The sequence below is a fragment of the Anomaloglossus baeobatrachus genome, chromosome 1, assembly GCF_048569485.1.
Source record: "Anomaloglossus baeobatrachus isolate aAnoBae1 chromosome 1, aAnoBae1.hap1, whole genome shotgun sequence".
NCBI lineage: Eukaryota > Metazoa > Chordata > Amphibia > Anura > Aromobatidae > Anomaloglossus > Anomaloglossus baeobatrachus.
Window position 1 is genome coordinate 976,578,103 of NC_134353.1, and position 23,475 is coordinate 976,601,577.

Consider the following 23,475-nt stretch of genomic DNA (forward strand, 5'->3'; position numbering starts at 1 on the left):
TACTACTGTGCTGTGATACATGTAGCCATAAAGCTTTAGTGTAATACCTGTAGCTGCTGTTCTATAGTATAATGCCTGAATGATTCTCGATGACCTGCAGATAATCAGAATAAGCCTCTTTCCAGTCAATAGTTTGGAGGAAATGCTGAACTCAGCACATTGTGTAATAGTGTAAAGGTCTCTGATAGAGCGCACAGCAGGACGTGGACCTTGAGCTGTTCTCCTATCCGTGTGAATGGCTATGAGAAGAATTTGGCTTCTGAGGGTCCTGCTCTATGTGCTTGCCTTCACTACCATCCTGCTGTCGGGGAGATTTCTATCAACGATGGATGCTGGGCAGTTCCTTCTCATGTTTCCACGTGTGTCCAGCAAATCAGGAGTGGACTTCTCCAAACTGTCCCTGGCAGACCTTCCAGAGCCAGCATGCCCATCTGATTTAGGCCTCCTTATCCTGGTCACCTCACATGCTCGTCACTATGCCTCTAGGTCAGCTATCCGAAAAACTTGGGCTCAACAAACCAAAGGCTCTATATGTTCATGGCAGGTGGTCTTCATGGTGGGAAATCAAGTAGATAGGGTGCTAGATTGGCATATACACAAGGAGCATGAGCTTCACAGAGATATCCTCATGGGTAACTACATGGACAGCTACCGTAACCTTACCTTAAAAGTCATGCATGGCATAAACTGGGCAGTGGAGAGATGCCAACCGGCCCACATTCTGAAGACTGATGATGATTGCTACATAAACACACAGCAACTTCCAGCTTTTCTAGGAGAAAAAAAAGTCAACAGCCGACTGTACATTGGCTCAGTCTTCCCAGAAGGGAAGCGAATGGTTATACGGGATCCATCCAGCAAATGGTATGTTTCCCATTGGGACTATGAGCCTGACATGTACCCACCCTATGCCAGTGGGATTGGCTATATTTTGTCCTTAGATGCTGCTCGGATGATATTACATAGAGCCAAGACTACAGCACCAATACCTGTGGAGGACGCTTATGTTGGCATCTTAGCTGGCAAAGCTCACATCACACCTTTGTCAAGTGCCAGGTTTGCTAAACATAACGCCAAGTGGAGCATTTGTAACTATCGATACTTAATGGTGATCCATGGACTGACAGCAGAGGAGCATGAAACAGCACACAAGAAAGTCCTGAGCACAAGGACCACCTGCAACCACAGCATGGAGGTTGCACACTGGAAGTAACAGGCAGCCACTTATCCCAGTAAACTCCCAGCAGATCTGAGACAGCAAGAAGGACAGCAACTGATGTACGAAAAGTGTATAATATGAAAAGTGTATAGTATGAAAAGTGTATAGTATGAAAAGTGTATAACATAAATTCTACTGGGTGTTCTCTGTATTCTCCCTGTATGGACACTGCATAGAACCACAAATAGTGGGTGTAATTCACAGTATCTGTATTATCCTGAATATATATTGCACAGTACCACTTCTCCTGTCCTGTATACTGGGTGTAATCCTCAGTCTCTGTATTATTCTGCATATATACACTGCACAGTACCACTTCTCCAGTCCTGTATACTGGGTGTAATCCTCAGTATCTCTATTATTCTGTATATATACACTGCACAGTACCACTTCTCCTGTCCTGTATACCGGGTGTAATTCTCAGTATCTGTATTATTCTGTATATATACACTGCACAGTACCACTTCTCCTGTCCTGTATACCGGGTGTAATCCTCAGTATCAGTATTATTCTGTATATATACACTGCACAGTACCACTTCTCCTGTCCAGTATACTGGGTGTAATCCTCCGTATCTGTATTATTTTGTATATATACACTGCACAGTACCACTTCTCCTGTCCTGTATACTGGGTGCAATCCTCAGTATTTGTATATATACACTGCACAGTACCACTTCTCCTGTCCTGTATACTGGGTGTAATCCTCGGTATCTGTATTATTCTGTATATATACACTGCACAGTACCACTTCTCCTGTCCTGTATACTGGGTGTTATCCTCAGTATGTGTATTATTCTGTATATATACACTGCACAGTACCACTTCTCCTGTCCTGTATACTGGGTGTAATCCTCAGTGTCTGTATTATTCTGTATATATACACTTCACAGTAGCACTTCTCCTGTCCTGTATACTGGGTGTAATCCTCAGTATGTGTATTATTCTGTATATATACACTGCACAGTACCACTTCTCCTGTCCTGTATACTGGGTGTATTCCTCAGTACCTGTATTATTCTGTATATATACACTGCACAGTACCACTTCTCCTGTCCTGTATACTGGGTGTAATCCTCAGTATCTGTATTATTCTGTATATACACACTGCACAGTACCACTTCTCCTGTCCTGTATGGTGGGTTAAATCCTCAGTACCTGTATTATTCTGTATATATACACTGCACAGTAACACATCTCCTGTCCTGTATATTGGGTGTAATCCTCAGTATTTGTATATATACACTGCACAGTACCACTTCTCCTGTCCTGTATACTGGGTGTAATCCTCAGTATCTGTATTATTCTGTATATATACACTGCACAGTGCCACTTCTCCTGTCCTGTATACTGGGTGTAATCCTCAGTATTTGTATATATACACAGCACAGTACCACTTCTCCTGTCCTGTATACTGGGTGTAATCCTCGGTATGTGTATTATTCTGTATATATACACTTCACAGTACCACTTCTCCTGTCCTGTATACTGGGTATAATCCTCAGTATCTGTATTATTCTGTATATATACACTGCACAGTACCACTTCTCCTGTCCTGTATACTGGGTGTAATCCTCAGTACCTGTATTATTCTGTATATATACACTGCACAGTACCACTTCTCCTGTCCTGTATACTGGGTGTAATCCTCAGTATCTGTATTATTCTGTATATATGCACTGCACAGTACCACTTCTCCTGTCCTGTATACTTGGTTAAATCCTCAGTACCTGTATATATACACTGCACAGTACCACTCCTCCTGTCCTGTATACTGGGTGTCCTCAGTATCTGTATTATTCTGTATATATACACTGCACAGTACCACTTCTCCTGTCCTGTATACTGGGTGTAATCCTCAGTATCTGTATTATTCTGTATATATACACTGCACACTACCACTTCTCCTGTCCTGTATACTGGGTGTAATCCTCGGTATCTGTATTATTCTGTATATATGCACTGCACAGTACCACTTCTCCTTTCCTGTATACTGGGTTTAATCCTCAGTACCTGTATTATTCTGTATATACACACTGCACAGTAACACATCTCCTGTCCTGTATATTGGGTGTAATCCTCAGTATTTGTATATATACACTGAATAGCACCACTTCTCCTGTCCTGTATACTGGGTGTAATCCTCAGTATCTGTATTATTCTGTATATATACACTGCACAGTACCACTTCTCCTGTCCTGTATACTGGGTGTAATCCTCAGTATCTGTATTATTCTGTATATATACACTGCACAGTACCACTTCTCCTGTCCTGTATACTGGGTGTAATCCTCAGTATCTGTATTATTCTGTATATATACACTGCACAGTACCACTCCTGTCCTGTATACTGGGTGTAATCCTCAGTATCTGTATTATTCTGTATATATACACTGCACAGTACCACTCCTCCTGTCCTGTATACCGGGTGTAATCCTCAGTATCTGTATTATTCTTTATATATACACTGCACAGTACCACTTCTCCTGTCCTGTATACTGGGTGTAATCCTCAGTATCTGTATTATTCTGTATATATACACTGCACAGTACCACTTCTCCTGTCCTGTATAATGGGTGTAATCCTCAGTCTCTGTATTAGCTTTTTTTGTGATAACCATCCCATTAAGGGTTCTTTTCCCTGTGGTCATTGCCTTGCCTGCGTCAATGTCCCTCTCTGCTCAACTTTCGAATCGGCAGATATACGTGCTGGTTCGATATAAATGAATACATCTCATGCGGTAGCTCCAATGTTATTTATTATGCCACTTGTGGCTGTTCAAAAATTTATGTTGGTTTATCATCATGGGAGCTCTGCATGAGAGTACGTGAGCATGTGAGGGACATTGGCGCGGCAAGGATGGCAACAGATGTAGCCTCCCTAAAAACATTGCCAAGACACTTCAGGCAATATCACGACTGCAATGTTGGGTTCCTGCAATTTAGGGCATAGAGGTTATACATTGTGGAATTAAGGGGGCAACATCAAGAAGATGCTTGCCCAGTGTGAGGCAAGGTGGATTGTGACGTTGGGAACTATGAGTCTCAACGGCCTAAACGAGAGCCTCAGCTTTGCCTCCTTCCTCTGAAATATCGCCGCACCGTCCTCAAAAGTCGATTTATTTCCTCCAATTGTATATAAGTATTAAAATTGTGTTACAATTTTATGGTTTGAAGATAAAGAATCCAGCTCACCCCAGAGACCGCTCAGTTCCGTCGGTAATAGAAAGCAAAGGATCCCGCTGCTGCTTCAGCACCAGGTACAAGTGAAACAAGAAGAAATGATCCAGCTTCCAGATTTTTTTTCCTTTATATTAAAATTCACCTTTATTGGTAATTTCTTTAATATCATCCACGAAAATATTGCATGATTCATGAATAATGTAGCAGGTCCATAGGTGATGGAAGGCTGTTACCAGATGCGTTTCGAGCATAACACTTTTAGACGTGGTGAATGTGAACAGTCGGCGTAACAGAGGTCTCTGAAATAGTCAGTCAATTGATGATAATCAAGCACATCTATCTGACAAACGACTGCACCATACCTATGCCATATACTACAAAAGGTTTATAAATACACTAAAAAATATATATCACAAGACAATACAAAAATACAAAGATAAAAACATTTCTTTATACATTTATTAGTGGACATTATGAAAAATGAAGAAAGATTGTACTTATTTTACAGAACATTTACAGATCAAAAAAAAACAAAAAAACACCAAGAAACATCAGAAAAAACATTCCATTCATTTTGCAATAGATATTATAATGAAAGAAATTAGGTAAGAAATTCTGAACACTAATAATGTAACATTAATTAATTTCTGATGTTTAAACTCTGGTGGGCCGCAGTTCCCAGCATAAAAATCGAATATGCCTCCCTATTTCAAAGCATGAATTCTCTATTTTCACCCAAGATATGTTTGTCCATAGATTAGATCTTAAATATGTTGGTTCCATGATTAGAAAGCTAAAATGTAGGACACGGGAACATTTATATGATATTTCAGATAATTCTAATAGGAATGTGTCCAATGCCGCTGAGCATTTCATCAAGCACCATAACCCCAGAACAAATAGCTTTAAAGTATTTGCAATTGAATCTATGGACAAACATATCCGGGCCAATGATCAATGCCGGAGTGGTTCTGAGGCACCAAAGAAAAGACGTTATATTTATTGTGATCATCTAAATTTCCCTACTCCTATTATGGATTTATGCCCGTAAGTTTAATCTTGAACTATGTTGTTAGGCTGGGGCCACACGGGGATTACTGCGATCCTCACATGACACTCAATTAAGTTAGACGAAGGGTACCACTCTTTGGGATCTCCCAGTATACATATAACCACATGAAACAAAAAGAAAAAGAGTATACTCAACAGAGATCACCAATGGGTCATTATATAGAAAAATACAAACAAAAAACCCATAATGACTCATTGGTGATCCCTGTTGAGTATACTCTTTTTCTTTTTGATTCTCGCATGATGCTCGGCTGACGCTGGCAGCACAGCAGAACCGAGTATCATGTGAGTGTCACTGCGACTGAGGTCCGATCATGCGTTTGGACCTCAGCTGTGGGGGGCGGGACGGTGCTGCGGAGGGGAGGGAGGGATTTTTCTCTCTCTCTCCTCCATAGCCGGCTATTGCCATTCTCGCACTGCACTCATGGTACACCAGTGTACCGCAAGTGCAGTGAGATTTTTCTCTCGCCCCATACACTTGAATGGGTGCGAGAGAAAGAGTCTCGCATTACAGTCGCAGCATGCTGCGATTATTTTCTCGGTCCGATTAGGACACACAGGCTAAAATTGGTCCGAGTGGAATGCGATGTTTTATCGCACTCCACTCGCACTGTTTTTCTCGCCATGTGTCTTTGGCCTTATAAAGTGTTTGGTCCAATATTATGTATCATATTGCAGAACAGAAAGTAACCTCCGAATCAAAAGCAGCTGTGGAACCTGTGGAGGAGTCAGCAGAGGGCTCATCATCATTGTTTGTGACTCCTGATCATCCACCACCTGAAACACACACATCACGTGGTGGTCAGCAGGGAATTGAGAAAGAGGAACAACAAAGGAGCAGCAGTCCTATGTTGCTTTTGGATCACTCTCCAGTAGCACTTCCAGTGTCAAGATGTCCCCGTAGGTAGATACTGGTGTGTTACTGTATTTGGTTCACACTGTTAATAATGATGGGGAGGAGGCATTCACATGCGGCACGGCAAACTATCTGCATCAAATACCACGAGAAATAAGGCTGTGTGTCATAGTATCATAGTATCATAGTTTTTAAGGTTGAAGGGAGACTCTAAGTCCATCTAGTTCAACCCGTAGCCTAACATGTTGATCCAGAGGAAGGCAAAAAAAAAACCAATGTGGCAAACAAGTTCCAATGGGGAAAAAAATTTCCTTCCTGACTCCACATCCGGCAATCAGACTAGTTCCCTGGATCAATACCCTGTCATAAAATCTAATATACATAACTGGTAATATTAAATTTTTCAAGAAAGGCATCCAGGCTCTGCTTAAATGTTAGTAGTGAATCACTCATTACAACATCATGCGGCAGAGAGTTCCATAGTCTCACTGCTCGTACAGTAAAGAATCCTCGTCTGTGATTATGATTAAACCTTCTTTCCTCAAGACGTAGCGGATGCCCCTGTGTTCCAGTCGCAGGCCTAGGTGTAAAAAGATCTTTGGAAAGGTCTCTGTACTGTCCCCTCATATATTTATACATTGTGATTAGATCCCCCCTAAGCCTTCGTTTTTCCAAACTAAATAACCCCAAGTTTAATAACCTGTCTTGGTATTGCAGCCCACCCATTCCTCTAATAATCTTGGTCGCTCTTCTCTGCACCCTCTCCAGTTAAGCTATGTCCTTCTTATATATCGGTGACCAGAATTGTACACAGTATATAAGTGCGGTCGCACTAGTGACTTGTACAGAGGTAGAACTATATTTTTTTCATGAACACTTATACCTCTTTTAATACATCCCATTATTTTATTAGCCCTGGCAGCAGCTGCCTGACACTGTCCACTAAAGTGAAGTTTACCATCCACCCATACACCCAAGTCTTTTTCTGTGTCTGTTTTACCCAGTGTTCTACAATTAAATACATAATCATAAATGTTATTTCATCTACCCAAGTGCATGACCTTACATTTATCTACATTAAACTTCAATTGCCACTTCTCAGCCCAATCCTCCAATTTACATAAATCTCCCTGTAATATAAAATTATCCTCCTCTGTATTGATTACCCTGCAGAGTTTAGTATCATCTGCAAATATTGAAATTCTACTCCGCATGCCCCCAACAAGGTCATTTATAAATATGTTGAAAAGAAGCGGGCCCAATACTGACCCCTGTGGTACCCCACTATGAACTGAGACCCAGTCCGAGTACGTACCATTAATAACCACCCTTTGTTTCCTATCACTGAGCCAGTTTTTAACCCAGTTACACATATTTTCCCCTATCCCCATTATTCTCATTTTATGTACCAACCTTTTGTGTGGCACCGTATCAAAAGCTTTTGAAAAGTCCATATACACAACATCCACTGCATTTCCCTGCTCCAGGCTTGAACTTACCTCTTCATAGAAGCTGATCAAACTAGTTTGACAGGATCGATCCCTCATAAACCCATGTTGATACTCTGTCATAAGGTTATTTTTCTTGAGATACTCCAGTATAGCATCTCTCAAGAAGCCTCAAGGATTTTACCAACCGTAGAGGTTAAACTTACCGGCCTATAATTTCCCGGCTCAGTTTTTGTCCCCTTTTTGAATATTGGCACCACATTTGCTATGCGCCAGTCCTGCGGTACCGACCCTGTTATTAAGGAATCTGTGAAGATTAAAAATAATGGCCTATCACAGAACTCAATTCCTGTAGTACTCTGGGGTGTAGCCATCCGGGCCCGGAGATTTGTCAACCTTAGTGATTTCGAGGCGGCGGCGTACTTCCTGCTGGGTTAAGCAGGTAATATTCAAGGGTGAATTTATGGTATCACTGGTCATGTCATCTGCCATGGCATTTTCTTGTATAAAAACCGTAGAAAAAAAGTCATTCAGCAGGTTGGCTTTACCCTCATCCCCTTCCACCATTTCACCAAGACTATTTTTAAGGGGGCCAACACTATCGCTTTTCAGTTTTTTACTGTTTATGTAGTTAAAGAATATTTTAGAATTATTTTTACTTTCTCTCGCAATGAGTCTCTCTGTCTCAAACTTAGCTAACTTAATTTGCTTTTTACATATTTTATTTAATTTTCTATAATTATATAATGCCTCATCACTACCTACCCTCTTTAATTCTTTTAAGGCTTTCTGTTTTTCTATTATTGCTTCCCTTACAGCTCTATTTAGCCATAGGGGTTTCCTCCTATTTCTAGCATGTTTGTTCCCATAGGGTATATTTTCTGCACAAGCCCTATTCAGGATGTGTCAGAGCTGCAATGCAGATTGTTGTTGATGCATGTACTGCACGCAATAATCTGCAATTTATTTTCAATGCCCTAGAACAATGGCAGTCAGTCTACTGACAACCAGCTGCGTATGCCAACAACAAATACTATTGTTACTCAGCCACACACTTAACCACTAGCACCTCTGGCACAACCACCATCTCTGCCACCACCACCTATACTACCACCACCACCACCCCAACAATATTTCCTCCAACCAAATTATGGTTTACGACATGTTTGTTAGGGAACATGGAGAAAGAGAATTCATGCTAATGTAGCACCCCTGAGCCACTCAGGGCACAACTGGGAACTGCATCCTCACGGGGATACAGGATCTACCCACAGGGACCTGGAAAATCAGTGCCAGCAACACCTAGACACACCAAAATCCTAGTTACCACTCCACACCAGGGGTAATTGGTTAGTCGGACACAAGGGGATGGCCACCTAAAGGGCAAAGCCAGACCAGAGGACTAGACAACCTGGTAGGAGGGGACAGAAGCAGTCTAGAGTAGTGAGTGAAAGTAGAAAGACGTGCCTAGAGCTGCGTCATGTAACGGTGACCTGGGGGCACAGGAGAGTGGTCACCAGGGCAGGTACACCCAAGTACCGCTGGGACCAGAGCACATATGGGGCACAGGGCCCTATGTCAGGCGACAGTTTCAGATGGCCTGGCAAATACCTGCACAGTGAGGGGACCTTCATGGACCTCACTGACCCACAGATCCAGGGGCACCAGCAGTAAAGCAAGGATCAGGGTTCGGGACACAGACCAGCCCTACAGGGTCCTCACAGCCCGCCGTACGGACAAGGAGACTGCCACTAAAAAGGGACAGTCGGGCCCCAAACCGCTCCACACTTCGGGGACCCAATCACACTGAGGGTGTCGGGGACAGAGCAACTGAGTCATCAACTGACACTGGCACTACAGGGATCTGAACAAGCCATCCAAGGGTCAAGATTGAGTAGACTGTTAACTACAACCCATGGTGTGGCCTCCCTTATTACTCCATCATACATCTCCCAGCCTCAGCCCTACCCCGGAAGGCCTACCACCACAGCTGCCATTACCACCAGCCCTGGGGGATAATCAACTCAGCAGTGGCGGTTTTACCATCTTAACCGCATCCCGCAGGTGGCGTCACAGAAATGACTTTAATCTCCCCTGTAAATACTCCCCATTGAAAAGCTCCCAGGGCATGGGACCGGGTAACAGCCACCAAACTGACATTCCCCAGTTGTACAATGCCTGGGAGCGAGTACCCCATTCCCTGGGCAACACAGTAAGAAATAGGGAGGCATATTGAATTTTTATGGAGGGAACTGCGGCCCCACAGGGTTGAAACATCAAAAATTAATTAATGTTACATTATTAGTGTTCGTAATTTCTTACCTAAGTTTTCATTATAACATCTATGACAAAATGGATGGAATGGAATTTTTTTCTGATGTTTCTTGGTGGTTTTTGATTTTTTTTTTTATCTGAGTAATTATTCTGTATAATAAGTACAATCTTTCTACATTTTTCATAATGTCCACTAATATATGTATATAAAAAGTTTTTAACTGTGTAGTTTTGTATTGTCTTGTGATTGTTATATTTTTTTTAATGTATTTATAAACCTTTTCTAGTATATGGCATAGGTGTGGTTCAGTCGGGTGTCAGATGTGTTTGATTTACCATCAATTGACTGACTATTTCAGGGACCTTTGTTATACCGACTGAGTGTTACGCTCGAAATGCGTCTGCTAAGAGCCTTACATTTCCTATGGACATGCTACATTACTCATGGATCATGCAATATTTTCTTGGATGATTTTAAAGAAATTACCAATAAAGGTGAATTTTATTATAAAGGAAAAAAATCTGGAAGCTGGATCATTTCTTCTTGTTTCACTTGTTACGATTTTATACTGTTTATTTTTTTACATCCATAAATGCTTTGTTACTACCAGTACCTATGGATCTGATTATGAGAAAAACGTTGTCATCTTCATGGACTATTTGGAGCTTTATTGCATCACAGTCCTCCCTTTGCAAAGAAAACAGAAAGGATTTTGTCCCTTGGCAGAATGTCCACATCGGATTGACTTAATGGGATATTAAAGAAACAATTTCTTATTTAATGTATTTATATTTGTTTATATTAAATTATTTGTAAAAGTATTGTGCCAAAGGGTTAAAAATGCTATTGAGGGTGTAATGGGTGCTACAAGCTCAATTACCCTCTTTTACATTGAACACAATGGTGCTGTTGTGCGCATGCTCCAGGTGCCATTACCCTCCCTGCCCTCCTTGCACCATCTATCTGCCCTGAAAAGCACATTAGTTTCCACGGTTACCGCTTTGGTCCCGTGCGTGTGCATGACGCTGGTAGAGGGTGGTTTGGCTGGATGGCGCTAGTGCGCATGTGCCACTAGACAGACATCATTGGCTGATACAGTTGCGGTCACATGACCGCTGTGATGATTTAAGGGTCCTGGCAGATAAATTGAGCACTTCCTCGTGATTAAGCAGATGATTGAACGTGAAACGTACGTCGAGGTCTGAGGTCTATAATTGGAGAATTTTCTGGACACCTCTGGTTCCTCCTTGAGGCTTATTAGCAATTTTTCTAAGCACTTTGGTATGTATTTCTGAACTCCTTATTTGTATATATATCTACATCCTTATATTGGTATTATTGTGGAAAGGGATTCAGATTCTCCACATTTGAGTGTCGTGTGTCTCTTTCTGGTTGGTTACCTGGGTGCCTGTACCCACCATATACTTTCATGTACCATGCTCTTTATGTCTTATTTGTGTAATGTCATGGTCGATTTTGTACCTTTTTATGATTGTTCTAATAAAAAGTGTATATTTACTTGACCCTTAACTCCCTGTCCTCTTGTTTATACATAATTTATGTTGTCTCTTATGTCTACATTTTTTATATGGTTTTAATTTGTTTGTTTTTATTTGTCTTTTTTTGGGGGGAGGGATTTTTTTAGTGGTCTCCATTTATATGTGATACAGGGAAATCTTGGTGGTGATATTCCAATTGCTTCTTGCATGAACTGAGACTGCATTTCTTTTACGCCATGGAATAATATCTCCTGGAGGGGAGGAACTGGACTTTTTTCATTTAAGTAGGGGTTTAAATATACGGATTTTTATTTAATATGGACATATAATTATTGTAGGGGGTATGTTCTCATTATATGTGTATAGAGATATAGTCGAATTAATATTATTTTTTCAGTCTTCGCCTTGTGTGAGATGAAGGATTGGATGGACGGCCGGGTCTTGGTAGATTTGCAGTGGTATGATGCTCCTTCCATTTCAATATGATCGCTTGCACAGTGCTCCTTGGGATGTTTAAAGTTTTGGAAATCTTTTTGTAACCAAATACAGCTTTAAACTTCTCAACAACAGTATCACGGACCTGACTGTTGTGTTCCTTGGTCTTCATGATGCTATCTGCCTTTAAACAGAACACTGAGACTATCACAGAGCAGGTGAATTTATACGGAGACTTGATTACACACAGGGGATTATATTTATCATCATCAGTCATTTAGGACAACATTGCATCATTCAGAGATCCACAATGAACTTATGGAGTGAGTTTGCTGCACTGAAAGTAAAGGGGATGAATCATATTGCACACCCCAATTTTCTGTTATTTTTTTTTTTTTAAAGTTTAAAATCTAATATATAAAGCAGGGTATTTGTGCAGATTTTATCAAGTGCTGATTTTAATAAGTGCACTAAAGTTATTCATGGCAGTTATACAGGGCAGGAGACAGGTAAGACATGCAAGACAAATAAACTTGCTCAAAATTTTGGCATATTGCAAAATGTTTCCACCCTATTTATATAGTTGTGTATCGCCCTCCAGGCCCAAACAGCCAGTTCTTGGATCATTTCGCCACCTGGCTTCCACATTTTCTAGCCTGTGACCTCCCCACTCTTGTCATGGGGGACTTTAATATCCCTATTGATGATCGACCCTTCCCAGCTGCCACTCATCTTTTATCTCTAACCTCCTCTCTTGACCTTTCACAACTAACTAAATCTCCTACACATGAAGGTGGGAATACGCTGGACCTGGTCTTCTCCCGTCTCTGCTCAGTGAATTATTTCACTAACTCCCCTCTCCCACTCTCTGACCACAATCTTCTTTCATTTTTGGTCAAGAGCTGTCAACCCACTTAGGACACCCCCACTTACCTGACGTATAGGAATATACATGCCATTAACACCCAGAAATTTCTGCAGAAGTTGCAGTCATCACTGGCCCCAATATCCTGCCTCTCTTGTCCTGACTCTGCTGTAAAACATTACAATGAAACCCTACAGAGCGCCCTAGATGAAGCTGCACCTGCTACACGCAGAGCAACTAGGCGCAGATGGCAGCAGCCCTGGCACACGTTGCAAACACGCTTTCTCCAGCGGTGTTCCAGGTGCGCTGAACGTCTGTGGAGAAAATCCAATCTAGCCGAAAATTTCATCCACTATAACTTTATGCTCAAAACATACAATGCTGCCCTTCACCTCTCCAAACAAGCATATTTTAACACCCTCATCACCTCTCTAGCCAACAATCCTACACGACTCTTTGATACTTTCCATTCCCTCCTCGGACCAAGAGTTCTGGCCCCAACCACCAACCTCAGCGCGGATGACTTGGCCAATTATTTAAAGAAAACATTGACCATATACGCCAGGAAATTTCCTCCCAGCCTCATAATACCACACATTGTCTGCCCTCCTACACTTCATCTAGCTCACTTTTACTCTTTGATACAGTCACAAAAGAAGAAGTCACCAGGCTCCTCGCATCTTCCCGCACTACTACCTGCACTAGTGACCCTATTCCCTCACATCTCCTTAAATCTGTCATTCCAGCTGTCACCACTCACCTAACTAAAATTTTCAATCTCTCTCTCTCTCTCCTCTGGTGTTTTTCCCTCCTCCTTCAAACACGCCAGCATACACCCATTACTTAAAAAACCATCCCTGGACCAAAATTGTGCTGCTAACTACAGACCTGTCTCTAATCTCCCATTCATCTCAAAACTCCTGGAACGCCTGGTCCACTCCCGTTTAATTCGCTGTCAGATAACTTTCTCCTTGACCCTCTACAATCCGGCTACCGCTCCTTACATTCTACTGAAACTGCTCTTACTAAAGTCTCTAATGATCTACTTACAGCTAAATCTGATGGTCACTACTCCCTGCTGATCCTCTTGGATCTCTCTGCTGCATTCAATACTGTGGATCACCAGCTCCTCCTCACTATGCTCTGCTCTATCGGGTTCAAGGACACCGTTCTTTCTTGGTTCTCCTCTCACCTTTCTGACCGCTCATTCACTGTATCCTTTGCTGGCTCCTCTTCCTCTCCTCTTCCCCTTACAGTCGGGGTTACTCAAGGTTCAGTCCTTGGCCCCCTCCTTTTCTCCCTATACATAGCCCCTATTGGACAACCCATCAGCAGATTTGGTTTCCAGTACCATCTCTATGTTGATGACACCCAACTGTACACATCTTCTCCTGACATCACCCCTGCACTATTACAAAATACTACCGATTGTCTGTCCGCTGTCTCCAACATCATGTCCTCCCTCTATCTAAAATTGAACCTATCAAAAACTGAACTTCTTCTGTTTCCTCCCTCTCCTAACCTTCCGAAACCCAATATTACCATTTCTGTGTGTGGCTCTACCATTACACCCCAGCAGCACGCTCGTTGTCTTGGGGTTATATTTGACTCCGATCTCTCCTTCACTCTCCACATTCGTTCACTTGCTCGTTCTTGTTAATTCCACCTCAAAAACATCTCTAGAATTCGTTCTTTTCTTACCCTTGACTCTGCAAAAACTCTTACTATCGCTCTCATTCAGTCTCGCCTGGATTACTGTAATTCTTTACTAATTGGTCTCCATGTTACTGAACTCTCCCCTCTCAAATCCATTCTAAATGCCGCAGCCAGGATCATTTTCCTCTGCAACCGGTTCACCGATGCCTCTGCTCTTTGCCAGTCATTGCACTGGTTGCCTATCCACTACAGAATCCAACATAAACTTATCATGCTCACTCACAAAGCTCTCCATGGTTCTGCACCACCCTACATCCCCTCCCTCATCTCTGTCTATCACCCCACCCGTGCCCTCCGCTCTGCTAATGACCTCAGACTGACATTCTCAACAATTCGAACTTCCCACTCCCGTCTTCAAGATTTCTCACGATCTGCGCCTATGCTCTGGAACACACTACCAAGAGCAATCCGAATTAATTCCCAACATCTACACCTTTAAGCGGGCCCTAAAAACGCATTTCTTTAGACTAGCCTATCACCCCACTGCCCTGATCTAATCTAGTCCCTTTCTGTCCTTCCCAAAAATTTACTTCCAATTCTTGTCCCCTGTACCTGTATAAATTCTGGCCGATGACGGGTTCATGCAGTTGGTTTTGAATACCCTATTAAATCGATGGCTGGATCATCTATAACAAGCTTTTCTCCCCTCCCATTCACCTTTTGTGCCTCCCCTATATCCTCTTAGACTGTAAGCTTACGAGCAGGGCCCTCACTCCTCCTGGTATCTTAATTTTGTCTTTTTGTATTATCTCAAATTTTCTGTACACGTCCCCTCTGAATTGTAAAGCGCTGCGGAATATGTTGGCGCAATAGAAATAAAACTTTATTATTATTATTGAAAAGAGACAAAAACATGAAAAGAGACAGAGACAGATGAGGAAATAGACAGGCGGGGAACAGAGACTGACAGACAGACACAGAGAGAAAGACACAGAGATAGAGAGATACAGAGAGATAGAGAGATAGACGCAGACCGACTTGGATAGAGACAGAGAAACTCACAGAGACAGACACAGAAATTCTGAGGAGGGAAAAGGCGCAAGAAATAGGGTCTTACCCGGTATATGGGTTTAAGGCGAAAAAGGGAAATGAATACACTCACCTGATCAGGTTGTGCCAGTCACAACCCCTGTGCAGACATATGTGAGTGCTGGAGTGGTTAAGCAGCGGCCCCGTTAAAGAGAGAGCTATAAATGTTCAGAGTAAAAAGGACGGGTTTTTTTACCGCGCTATAAACCACAAAGGGTGTTTATAAAAATAAAAATTCTTTTATTGAAACATTCCTACGCGTTTCAGAGGCATGCACGCCTCCTTCAGGGAAAATATCATACAGATGTAAGAAATACAAGGGTTTATATAGGAGTATCCAGGAGAAGTCACGCTCCCGGAGAAAAAAACCATTTTGAGTCATGAGATAATGGTTTTTTTCTCCGGGAGCGTGACTTCTCCTGGATACTCCTATATAAACCCTTGTATTTCTTACATCTGTATGATATTTTTCCCTGAAGAAGGAGGCGTGCATGCCTCTGAAACGCGTAGGAATGTTTCAATAAAAGAATTTTTATTTTTATAAACACCCTTTGTGGTTTATAGCGCGGTAAAAAAACCCGTCCTTTTTACTTTGAACATTTAGAGACAGACACACACAGACAGACACACACAGACAGACACACAGACAGACACAGAGAGACAAACAGACAGACACAGATAGAGACTAGGAGAGAGACAAAGGCACAGTTACTATCCTGGGCAACGCCCGGGTACTACAGCTAGTAAGCAATAAATTTTATTCTACTTCACACTTGTGTCCTACTTGTTGTTGAATCTTCACCATAACATAACATTTTTTATCTTGAAGCTTGAAATGTAGGAAAAGGTTGAAAAATTCAAAGGAGCTGAATACTTTCGCAAGGCATGGTATATCACATGCCAACTAGCTTCTCTTTCTGCTTCTCTCAATGAAGTAGAGGCTGTAGTATGTCACTGAATATTGAGAGAATTAGGAAGAGCAGGTAGTCGCTACGTGACTATGTATGTAAACTAAATATGAACGGTCACATGACGACTACTCAAACTGTTTAAGGTGAGTACAGGAGGGAGCGCCAAACTTAATTTTTTCCTTGGGTGCAGGAATAGCTAGATTCACATCTGCTTCCCAGATCATGGGTGATCTCATGTAAGTGGAATTTGAGCACTTCACAGTTACAGGATCCCAAAGAATTTCTTATAAAAATAAATACTTGTTTTGGTTCTGCAAAGTCTGTTAACAACCTGTTTTGATTAACAATTTTTTAGCATTTCCCACATTCCAAAACATGAATAGGCCTTTTCTGTATATGAATGCTATGGTGATTTTCAAAATTTTCATTTAGTTGTAAAGCATTTGCCAGCGAGGTGCTGAACTGAAGTAAAGTGCTGAATTTAAGATAAGTGCATAGTTTCAACACAATTACATAGTTTGACACAAGAACAAAGTTTGAATTTATCCTTATACTTTTTCCATTGGGTTTCTTTAGTTTTTTCTCTTTGTTTTTCTACTTTACTGTTGATCCCCATTTGATAGGTGCTCCATGGACAATGCTACCAGGTGTGTATCTTGTCAGATGTATGCATGCCTTGAGCAGCCGTTCGAGGGTGAATATGTCTGCACTCGATGCAAGCATGTTGCGTATTTGGAAGCCAAGGTAACTGATCTAAATAAGCAGCTTGCAACACCAAGGGGCATTGCAAACCTGGAGAGGAGTTTAGAGCTCACTGAGCTTTCTCTGGCTGGGGCCAGTGATATGGAGGAGGGTGGAAGTGGGGAAGATCAGGACCCAGAGGTAGGTAGCTGGGTAACAGTTAGAAGAAGAGGTAGGGGGAAAAAGTGTCAGGGAGCCTAGTCCTGACCTGGCACAACCTAGTAAATATGCCTGTTTGGCTGATATTAGGAATGAAGGGCCTGGACTAGGGTCACTACAGCAGGATGTTGCTCCTAGCAACCAGGAAAACAACTGCTGTAGGAAGGAGGGAAATAGGAGTGCAGCAAAGCCCAGACAGATGGTGGTAGGGGACTCTATAATTAGGCGGACAGACAGGGTCATCTGTCGCCGAGACCGTGAATGCCGAACAGTGTGTTGTCTGCCGGGTGCTCGGGTTCGGCATATTGTGGATCGGATAGACAAATTGCTGGGTGGGGCTGGGGAAAACCCAGCGGTCATGGTGCACATTGGTACTAATGACAAAGTTAGAGGCAGGTGGAAGGTCCTTAAAAATGATTACAGGGAACTAGGAGAGAAGCTGAAGTCCAGGACCTCCAAGGTGGTGTTTTCAGAAATACTACCGGTGCCACGAGCGTCACTAGAAAGACAGCGGGAGCTTAGGGAGATAAATATGTGGCTTAGAAATTGGTGCAGGAAGGAAGGGTTCGGGTTCATGGAGAACTGGGCCGACTTCTCAGTCGGCTACAGGCTCTACGGTAGGGACGGGCTGCACCTCAATGGGGAAGGTGCAGCTGTGCTGGGGGAGAAAATGGTCAGACAGATGGAGGAGCTTTTAAACTAGGATCGGGGGGGAGGGAGGGTAGTGGAGCAAATAAGGGGATAGATAGAGCAGATAGAGACAGGGAAACGGTAGGGGTCAATGAAGGATTAGGGGGGGATGGGACATACAAGGAACGTAGGGAGGCTAGGAGTAATAAAGGTGTTAATAGGATTAAATGTCTACTGGCAAATGCAAGAAGTCTTGCAAACAAAATGAATGAATTGGAGACTCTTATGTCAACCATGGATTATGATGTGGTGGGCATTACGGAAACCTGGCTGGATGAAAGCCATGACTGGGTGACAAACATACAGGGTTATAGTACATTTAGGAAGGACAGGAAAGGCCAAAAAGGTGGTGGGGTGTGTATATTTATCAAATCTAACCTAAAACCTGTGTTGTATGATGACATTGAGGGGAACAGCAACAATGTAGAGTCAGTATGGGTAAATGTACATGGGGAGGGGAATAATGGAAAAATGCTAATTGGAGTTTGCTATAAGCCTCCTAACATACCTGAACAAATAGAGGGTGAAATGCTGGAACAAATTGAAAAGGCAGCTAATAATAATAATCGGGTTCTTATTATGGGGGATTTCAACTATCCAGACATACAGTGGGACATAGAATCTTCTGGTTCTGCTAAAAGCTGTAAGCTCTTATCTACCATTCAAGACCATTTCCTCTCTCAGATGGTAGGTGAACCGACCAGGGGAGATAATTTGCTAGATCTGGTCCTGTCAAATAGACCGGATACAATTTCAGATCTACAGGTCCGGGAGCACTTGGGCACCAGCGATCATAATATGGTAAGCTTCAACGTAATATTCAATAGAACATTTCAAAGGGGGAATGCTAAAACCTGGAATTTTAGGAAAGCTGATTTCAACAAATTAAGGGAAGAGCTTAAATGTGTAGATTGGGACAGAGTCATGGTAACTTGGGGATACCGAACATAAATGGGTAAGTTTAAGGATATACTACTAGAGTCCTGTAAAAAGCTTATACCCTCTGGTAATAAAATGTCCAGGAATAAAAAGAAACCACTATGGATAAATAAGACTGTACAAAGTATAATAAAACAAAAACAAAGGGCGTTTAAAATCTTAAAGGCTGAGAATACAGAAATAGCATTGCAGGAGTATAAAGATATCAATAGGCAATGCAAAAAAGAAATCAAACAAGCAAAACTAGCTACTGAAACAAAAATCGCCAATGACATTAAAATAAATCCCAAAATCTTTTATAAATACATTAATGCCAAAAGGAAAACAAAGGATAGTATCGGACCCTTAAAATATAATAACAAGTTAGTTATAGAGGACAAACAAAAGACTGAGATATTAAATAGGCATTTCTCATCTGTGTTCACCAAGGAACTGACTGTACCAGGGATCATTCAACAAGTGAAAAATCAAAGTCCACCACCCGATATAATTAATTTAACACAAGATGAAGTACGCCTACGTCTGAGTAAATTAAACATTGACAAATCCCCAGGGCCAGATGGCATTCATCCACGAATATTGAGGGAATTGAGCTCCGTAATCGACAGACCGCTGTATCTCATCTTTTTAGACTCACTTGTAACGGGGTTGGTGCCTCAGGATTGGAGGATTGCTGATGTGGTACCGATATTTAAGAAAGGTAAGAGGGTAGATCCAGGCAACTACCGTCCAGTAAGCCTGACATCAGTAGTATGCAGTTTTTGAGGGCATTTTAAGGGATGACATGCAAAAATATATTGCAGAAAATAATATGATAACTGACAAACAGCATGGATTCATGAAAGATAAGTCGTGTCTAACCAACCTGTTGGGGTTCTATGAGGGGGTAAGTTCAAACCTGGATATTGGTAATGCAGCTGATGTGATTTATTTGGACTTTGCAAAGGCATTTGATACTGTACCACATAATAGTCTTATACTAAAGCTCCAGAAGCAAGGACTAGGGGACACAATATGCAACTGGGTAAGGAATTGGCTAAGAGATAGGAAACAAAGAGTAGTCATAAATGGTACATTCTCTAAATGGGCTATAGTCAGCAGTGGGGTGCCGCAGGGATCTGTGCTTGGACCGATTCTTTTTACTCTCTTTATTAATGACCTTGTGGATGGGATTGATAGTACAGTGTCAGTCTTTGCCGATGACACCAAACTATGTAGGATATTAAAAACTGACCTGGATAGTACAATATTACAAAAAGATCTGGATAAGATGTCAGAATGGGCAGATACTTGGCAAATGAGATTTAATGTTGATAAATGTAAAGTAATGCACCTAGGACGGAGTAGTCCTATAGCTGCGTATACATTAAATGGAAGTAAACTCGGGACTACAGAACAGGAGAAGGACTTGGGTATTCTCATTACAAATAAACTGAGCAGCAGCACTCAATGTCAAGCAGCAGCTGCTAAAGCAAACAAGATTTTAGGGTGTATAAAAAGAGAGATTAGATCCCGTGATCCCAACGTATTGTTACCCCTCTATAAATCACTTGTAAGACCACATCTGGAATACGGGATCCAGTTTTGGGCTCCACATTTTAAAAAGGACATTCAGAAGTTAGAGTCAGTTCAAAGGCGGGCAACTAGACTATTACAAGGAATGGAAGGCCTCCCATATGATGGCAGGTTGAAAAAGTTAGATATGTTTAGCTTAGAAAAAAGACGTCTCAGAGGAGATCTCATTTATATGTATAAATACATGTGTGGTCAATATAAAGGACTGGCACATGACTTATTTCTTCCAAAAACAATACTAAGGACCAGGGGGCACTCACTGCGAGTGGAAGAAAAGCGATTCCGACACCTAAATAGGAAAGGGTTCTTTACAGTTAGAGCGGTCAGACTGTGGAATACACTACCACAAGAGGTTGTAATGGCAGATACTATAACAGCTTTTAAAAAAGGGCTGGATGATTTCCTCAGTACACAAAACATTGTTGGTTATAAATGACTTAGTGACTAAATGTAGAACTGGTGGAGGAAGGTTGAACTAGATGGACCTAGGTCTTTTTCAACCTAAGTAACTATGTAACTATGTAACATATAGAATATCAATATAGCATCTCTCCAGTGTGAATCCTCTGATGATCCCCAAGTTTGGCTTTAGTACTAAAACATTTCCCACATTCTGAACATGCATACGGCTTCTCCCCTGTGTGACATCTATGATGGTCTTGAAGCTTGGATTTAGTAATAAAACATTTCCCACATTCTGAACATAAAAATGGTCTCTCTCCTGTGTGACTTTTGTCATGTCTAAGGAGATTTGATTTTGATGTAAAACATTTCCCACATTCTGAACACTGAAACAGCCTCTCTCCTGTGTGAATTCTTTGATGTGTAACAAGATTTGATTTTGATATAAAACTTTTCCCACATTGTGAACATGGATAGAGCTTCTCCCCTGTATGACTTCTCTGATGTTTAACAAGATCTGATTTCTGCACAAAACATTTCCCACATTCTGAGCATGAATACGGCTTTTCCCCTGTGTGAGTTCTCTCATGTCTAACAAGACTTGATTTATCTCTAAAACACTTCCCACATTCTGAACAGGAATATGGCTTCTCTCCTCTGTACATTCTTCTGTGTGAAAGAAAACTTGAGCTTTTTGTAAATTGTTTTCCACATTCATCACATTGGAAAGGTTTACCTTCCTTCATATGTGTATTTGGTAAAACAATCTGTAATTGTTCAGGAGTAGGTTCCTCATGATTATACGAATTATAGGATAGATCTGTGCTGTGAATTTCTGGATACACATTAAAGGCAGAAAGGTTTTCTCCTGAAGAATGCTCCACAGTATCTTCATCTTCTTTATAATTTAGCAATAGTATGAAGTTTCCCTCTGAGCTCTGAGCAGAATTTTCTGTTTGGATTAAAAAAAAATGTTGTTTTAATTTATTATTTTTTTTTAATTCGACAAATTGATAACATTCTTATTAAGCTGTAAACATATGCTTTTTGGTGTAATTAAAAGTGGGTATGTACACACAACACATTTCTAACTTGGGCAAACCCGCTGAGTTTTTTAAGCTTCAGGAAATGTCAATGTTTTGCAGTGTTTTTAAAATGCTACAAAAGATTATTGGAGGCTTCAGTCTGTCTTTTTGGGCCCCCCATTAACTTCTTTATCTAGTTGTGGTATCTTCCAAGTGGAAGCCATCAGAAGGATAGTCACGTCACTTCTTTAAAAGATGATCAAAAGACTGAACATATGCACAAAGAATCATGTTGACATAGAAATTAATTTGTTCAATCTTTGGAGTGTTTTTAGTTAGCTTTTTTGGTAAGAATATTCTTGCCTGAAAACGTCGTTGTGAGCACATACCATTGACTATCTGCACGCAAAGGTTTTTCAGGCATTCAAAAACAATGAGTTTTTCCACCAGAAACTTGTTAGGAAACAAGTTGTCAAAAACCCACCGAAAGTAGTTTCCTGACAAGTTTCTGGTTGAAAAACTGATTGTTTTTGAACGCCTGAAAAACCTTTGCGTGCAGATAGTCAATGGCATGTGCTCACGACGGTGGTTTTATTTTCCTGAAGTTGTTCTTTGAAGAGTTTTGGAAGGTTTTTTTTCTGACGCAATTTTGAAGGATTTTAATTTGACAATGCCTTGTTTGGAGAGGTTTCCTTAAAGATCCTCTTCAAAAATTATTTTTTACACCAGGCGGCTTTCAAAACCCCTCAGAAAAGAAAAACTAAAATAACAATCAGCAAAGTCGATTACCATTGTAAATAAAATTGGAAGAGTTTACAAACATTTTTGATGAGGATTTTGAAGAAGATCTGCTTCAAAAATTCCTCCAAAAACTCTACATATACATTAGGGATATGTGCCACACTGTCTATTTCAGGCCGATTGCACCTGAGAAGCCAGCTACAAATTAACATAGTGCACAGCAGTGTAAAAATGACAATGCTGTGCGCCTGTTCACTCTTGTTGCTGCTTTTAACTGCCTCAGGGCTCAGAAACCGTGAATCAGTTAAAAGAAATAGCTTGTTCATTCATTGGGCGAAATCCACTGGGAAGCCGGTTGCTAGTTATAGTTGAATTACACAAAAAGTCTGCAGTCTACAGAAAAAAAACGCCAAAAAAAGACATTAAAAGGGAATCTCTCACCAGGTTTTTGCTACCTAGACTGAGAGCAGCATGACTTAGGGTTAGGCAGAGATCCATATTCCAGCAATGTGTCACTTACTGGGCTGCTTAGTGTAGTTTTTATAAAATCACTGTTTAATCAGCAGGAGATTATCATTAGAGGACTACTTGGCGTGCTGCAGGTAATCCAGCATATTCATGAGCTCTGTATAACTGCTAGATCTACAGCAGAGAAAACACAATTACTTACCGTAATGTGTTTTTTCGGTACCCATTAC

At 41.3% G+C, this 23,475-nt stretch overlaps 2 protein-coding genes across 6 annotated transcripts in view; one reads left to right on the plus strand and one right to left on the minus strand.

Annotated features, from left to right (window-relative positions):
- Positions 1 to 235: 235 nt before the first annotated feature.
- On the plus strand, positions 236 to 1,408 carry LOC142303080 (beta-1,3-galactosyltransferase 5-like). The gene has a single exon (XM_075344188.1). It carries the CDS (start codon positions 236 to 238, stop codon positions 1,211 to 1,213), a length of 978 nt encoding a protein of 325 aa, XP_075200303.1. The 3' UTR covers positions 1,214 to 1,408.
- Positions 1,409 to 20,875: 19,467 nt separating this feature from the next.
- Positions 20,876 to 23,475, minus strand: part of LOC142303084 (uncharacterized) — an 82,425-nt gene continuing 79,825 nt past the window's right edge. For all 5 annotated transcript variants that reach the window (XM_075344220.1, XM_075344237.1, XM_075344202.1 and 2 more), the window contains one exon: positions 20,876 to 21,963. In XM_075344220.1, the coding sequence (XP_075200335.1) occupies positions 21,146 to 21,963 (818 nt within the window). In that variant the 3' untranslated portion in view covers positions 20,876 to 21,145. The remainder of the gene's footprint in view (positions 21,964 to 23,475) is intronic.

Excerpts from the sequence above, each read along its gene's own strand:
- LOC142303080 (XM_075344188.1), top strand. The coding sequence starts at position 236 with ATGGCTATGAGAAGAATTTGGCTTCTGAGGGTCCTGCTCTATGTGCTT.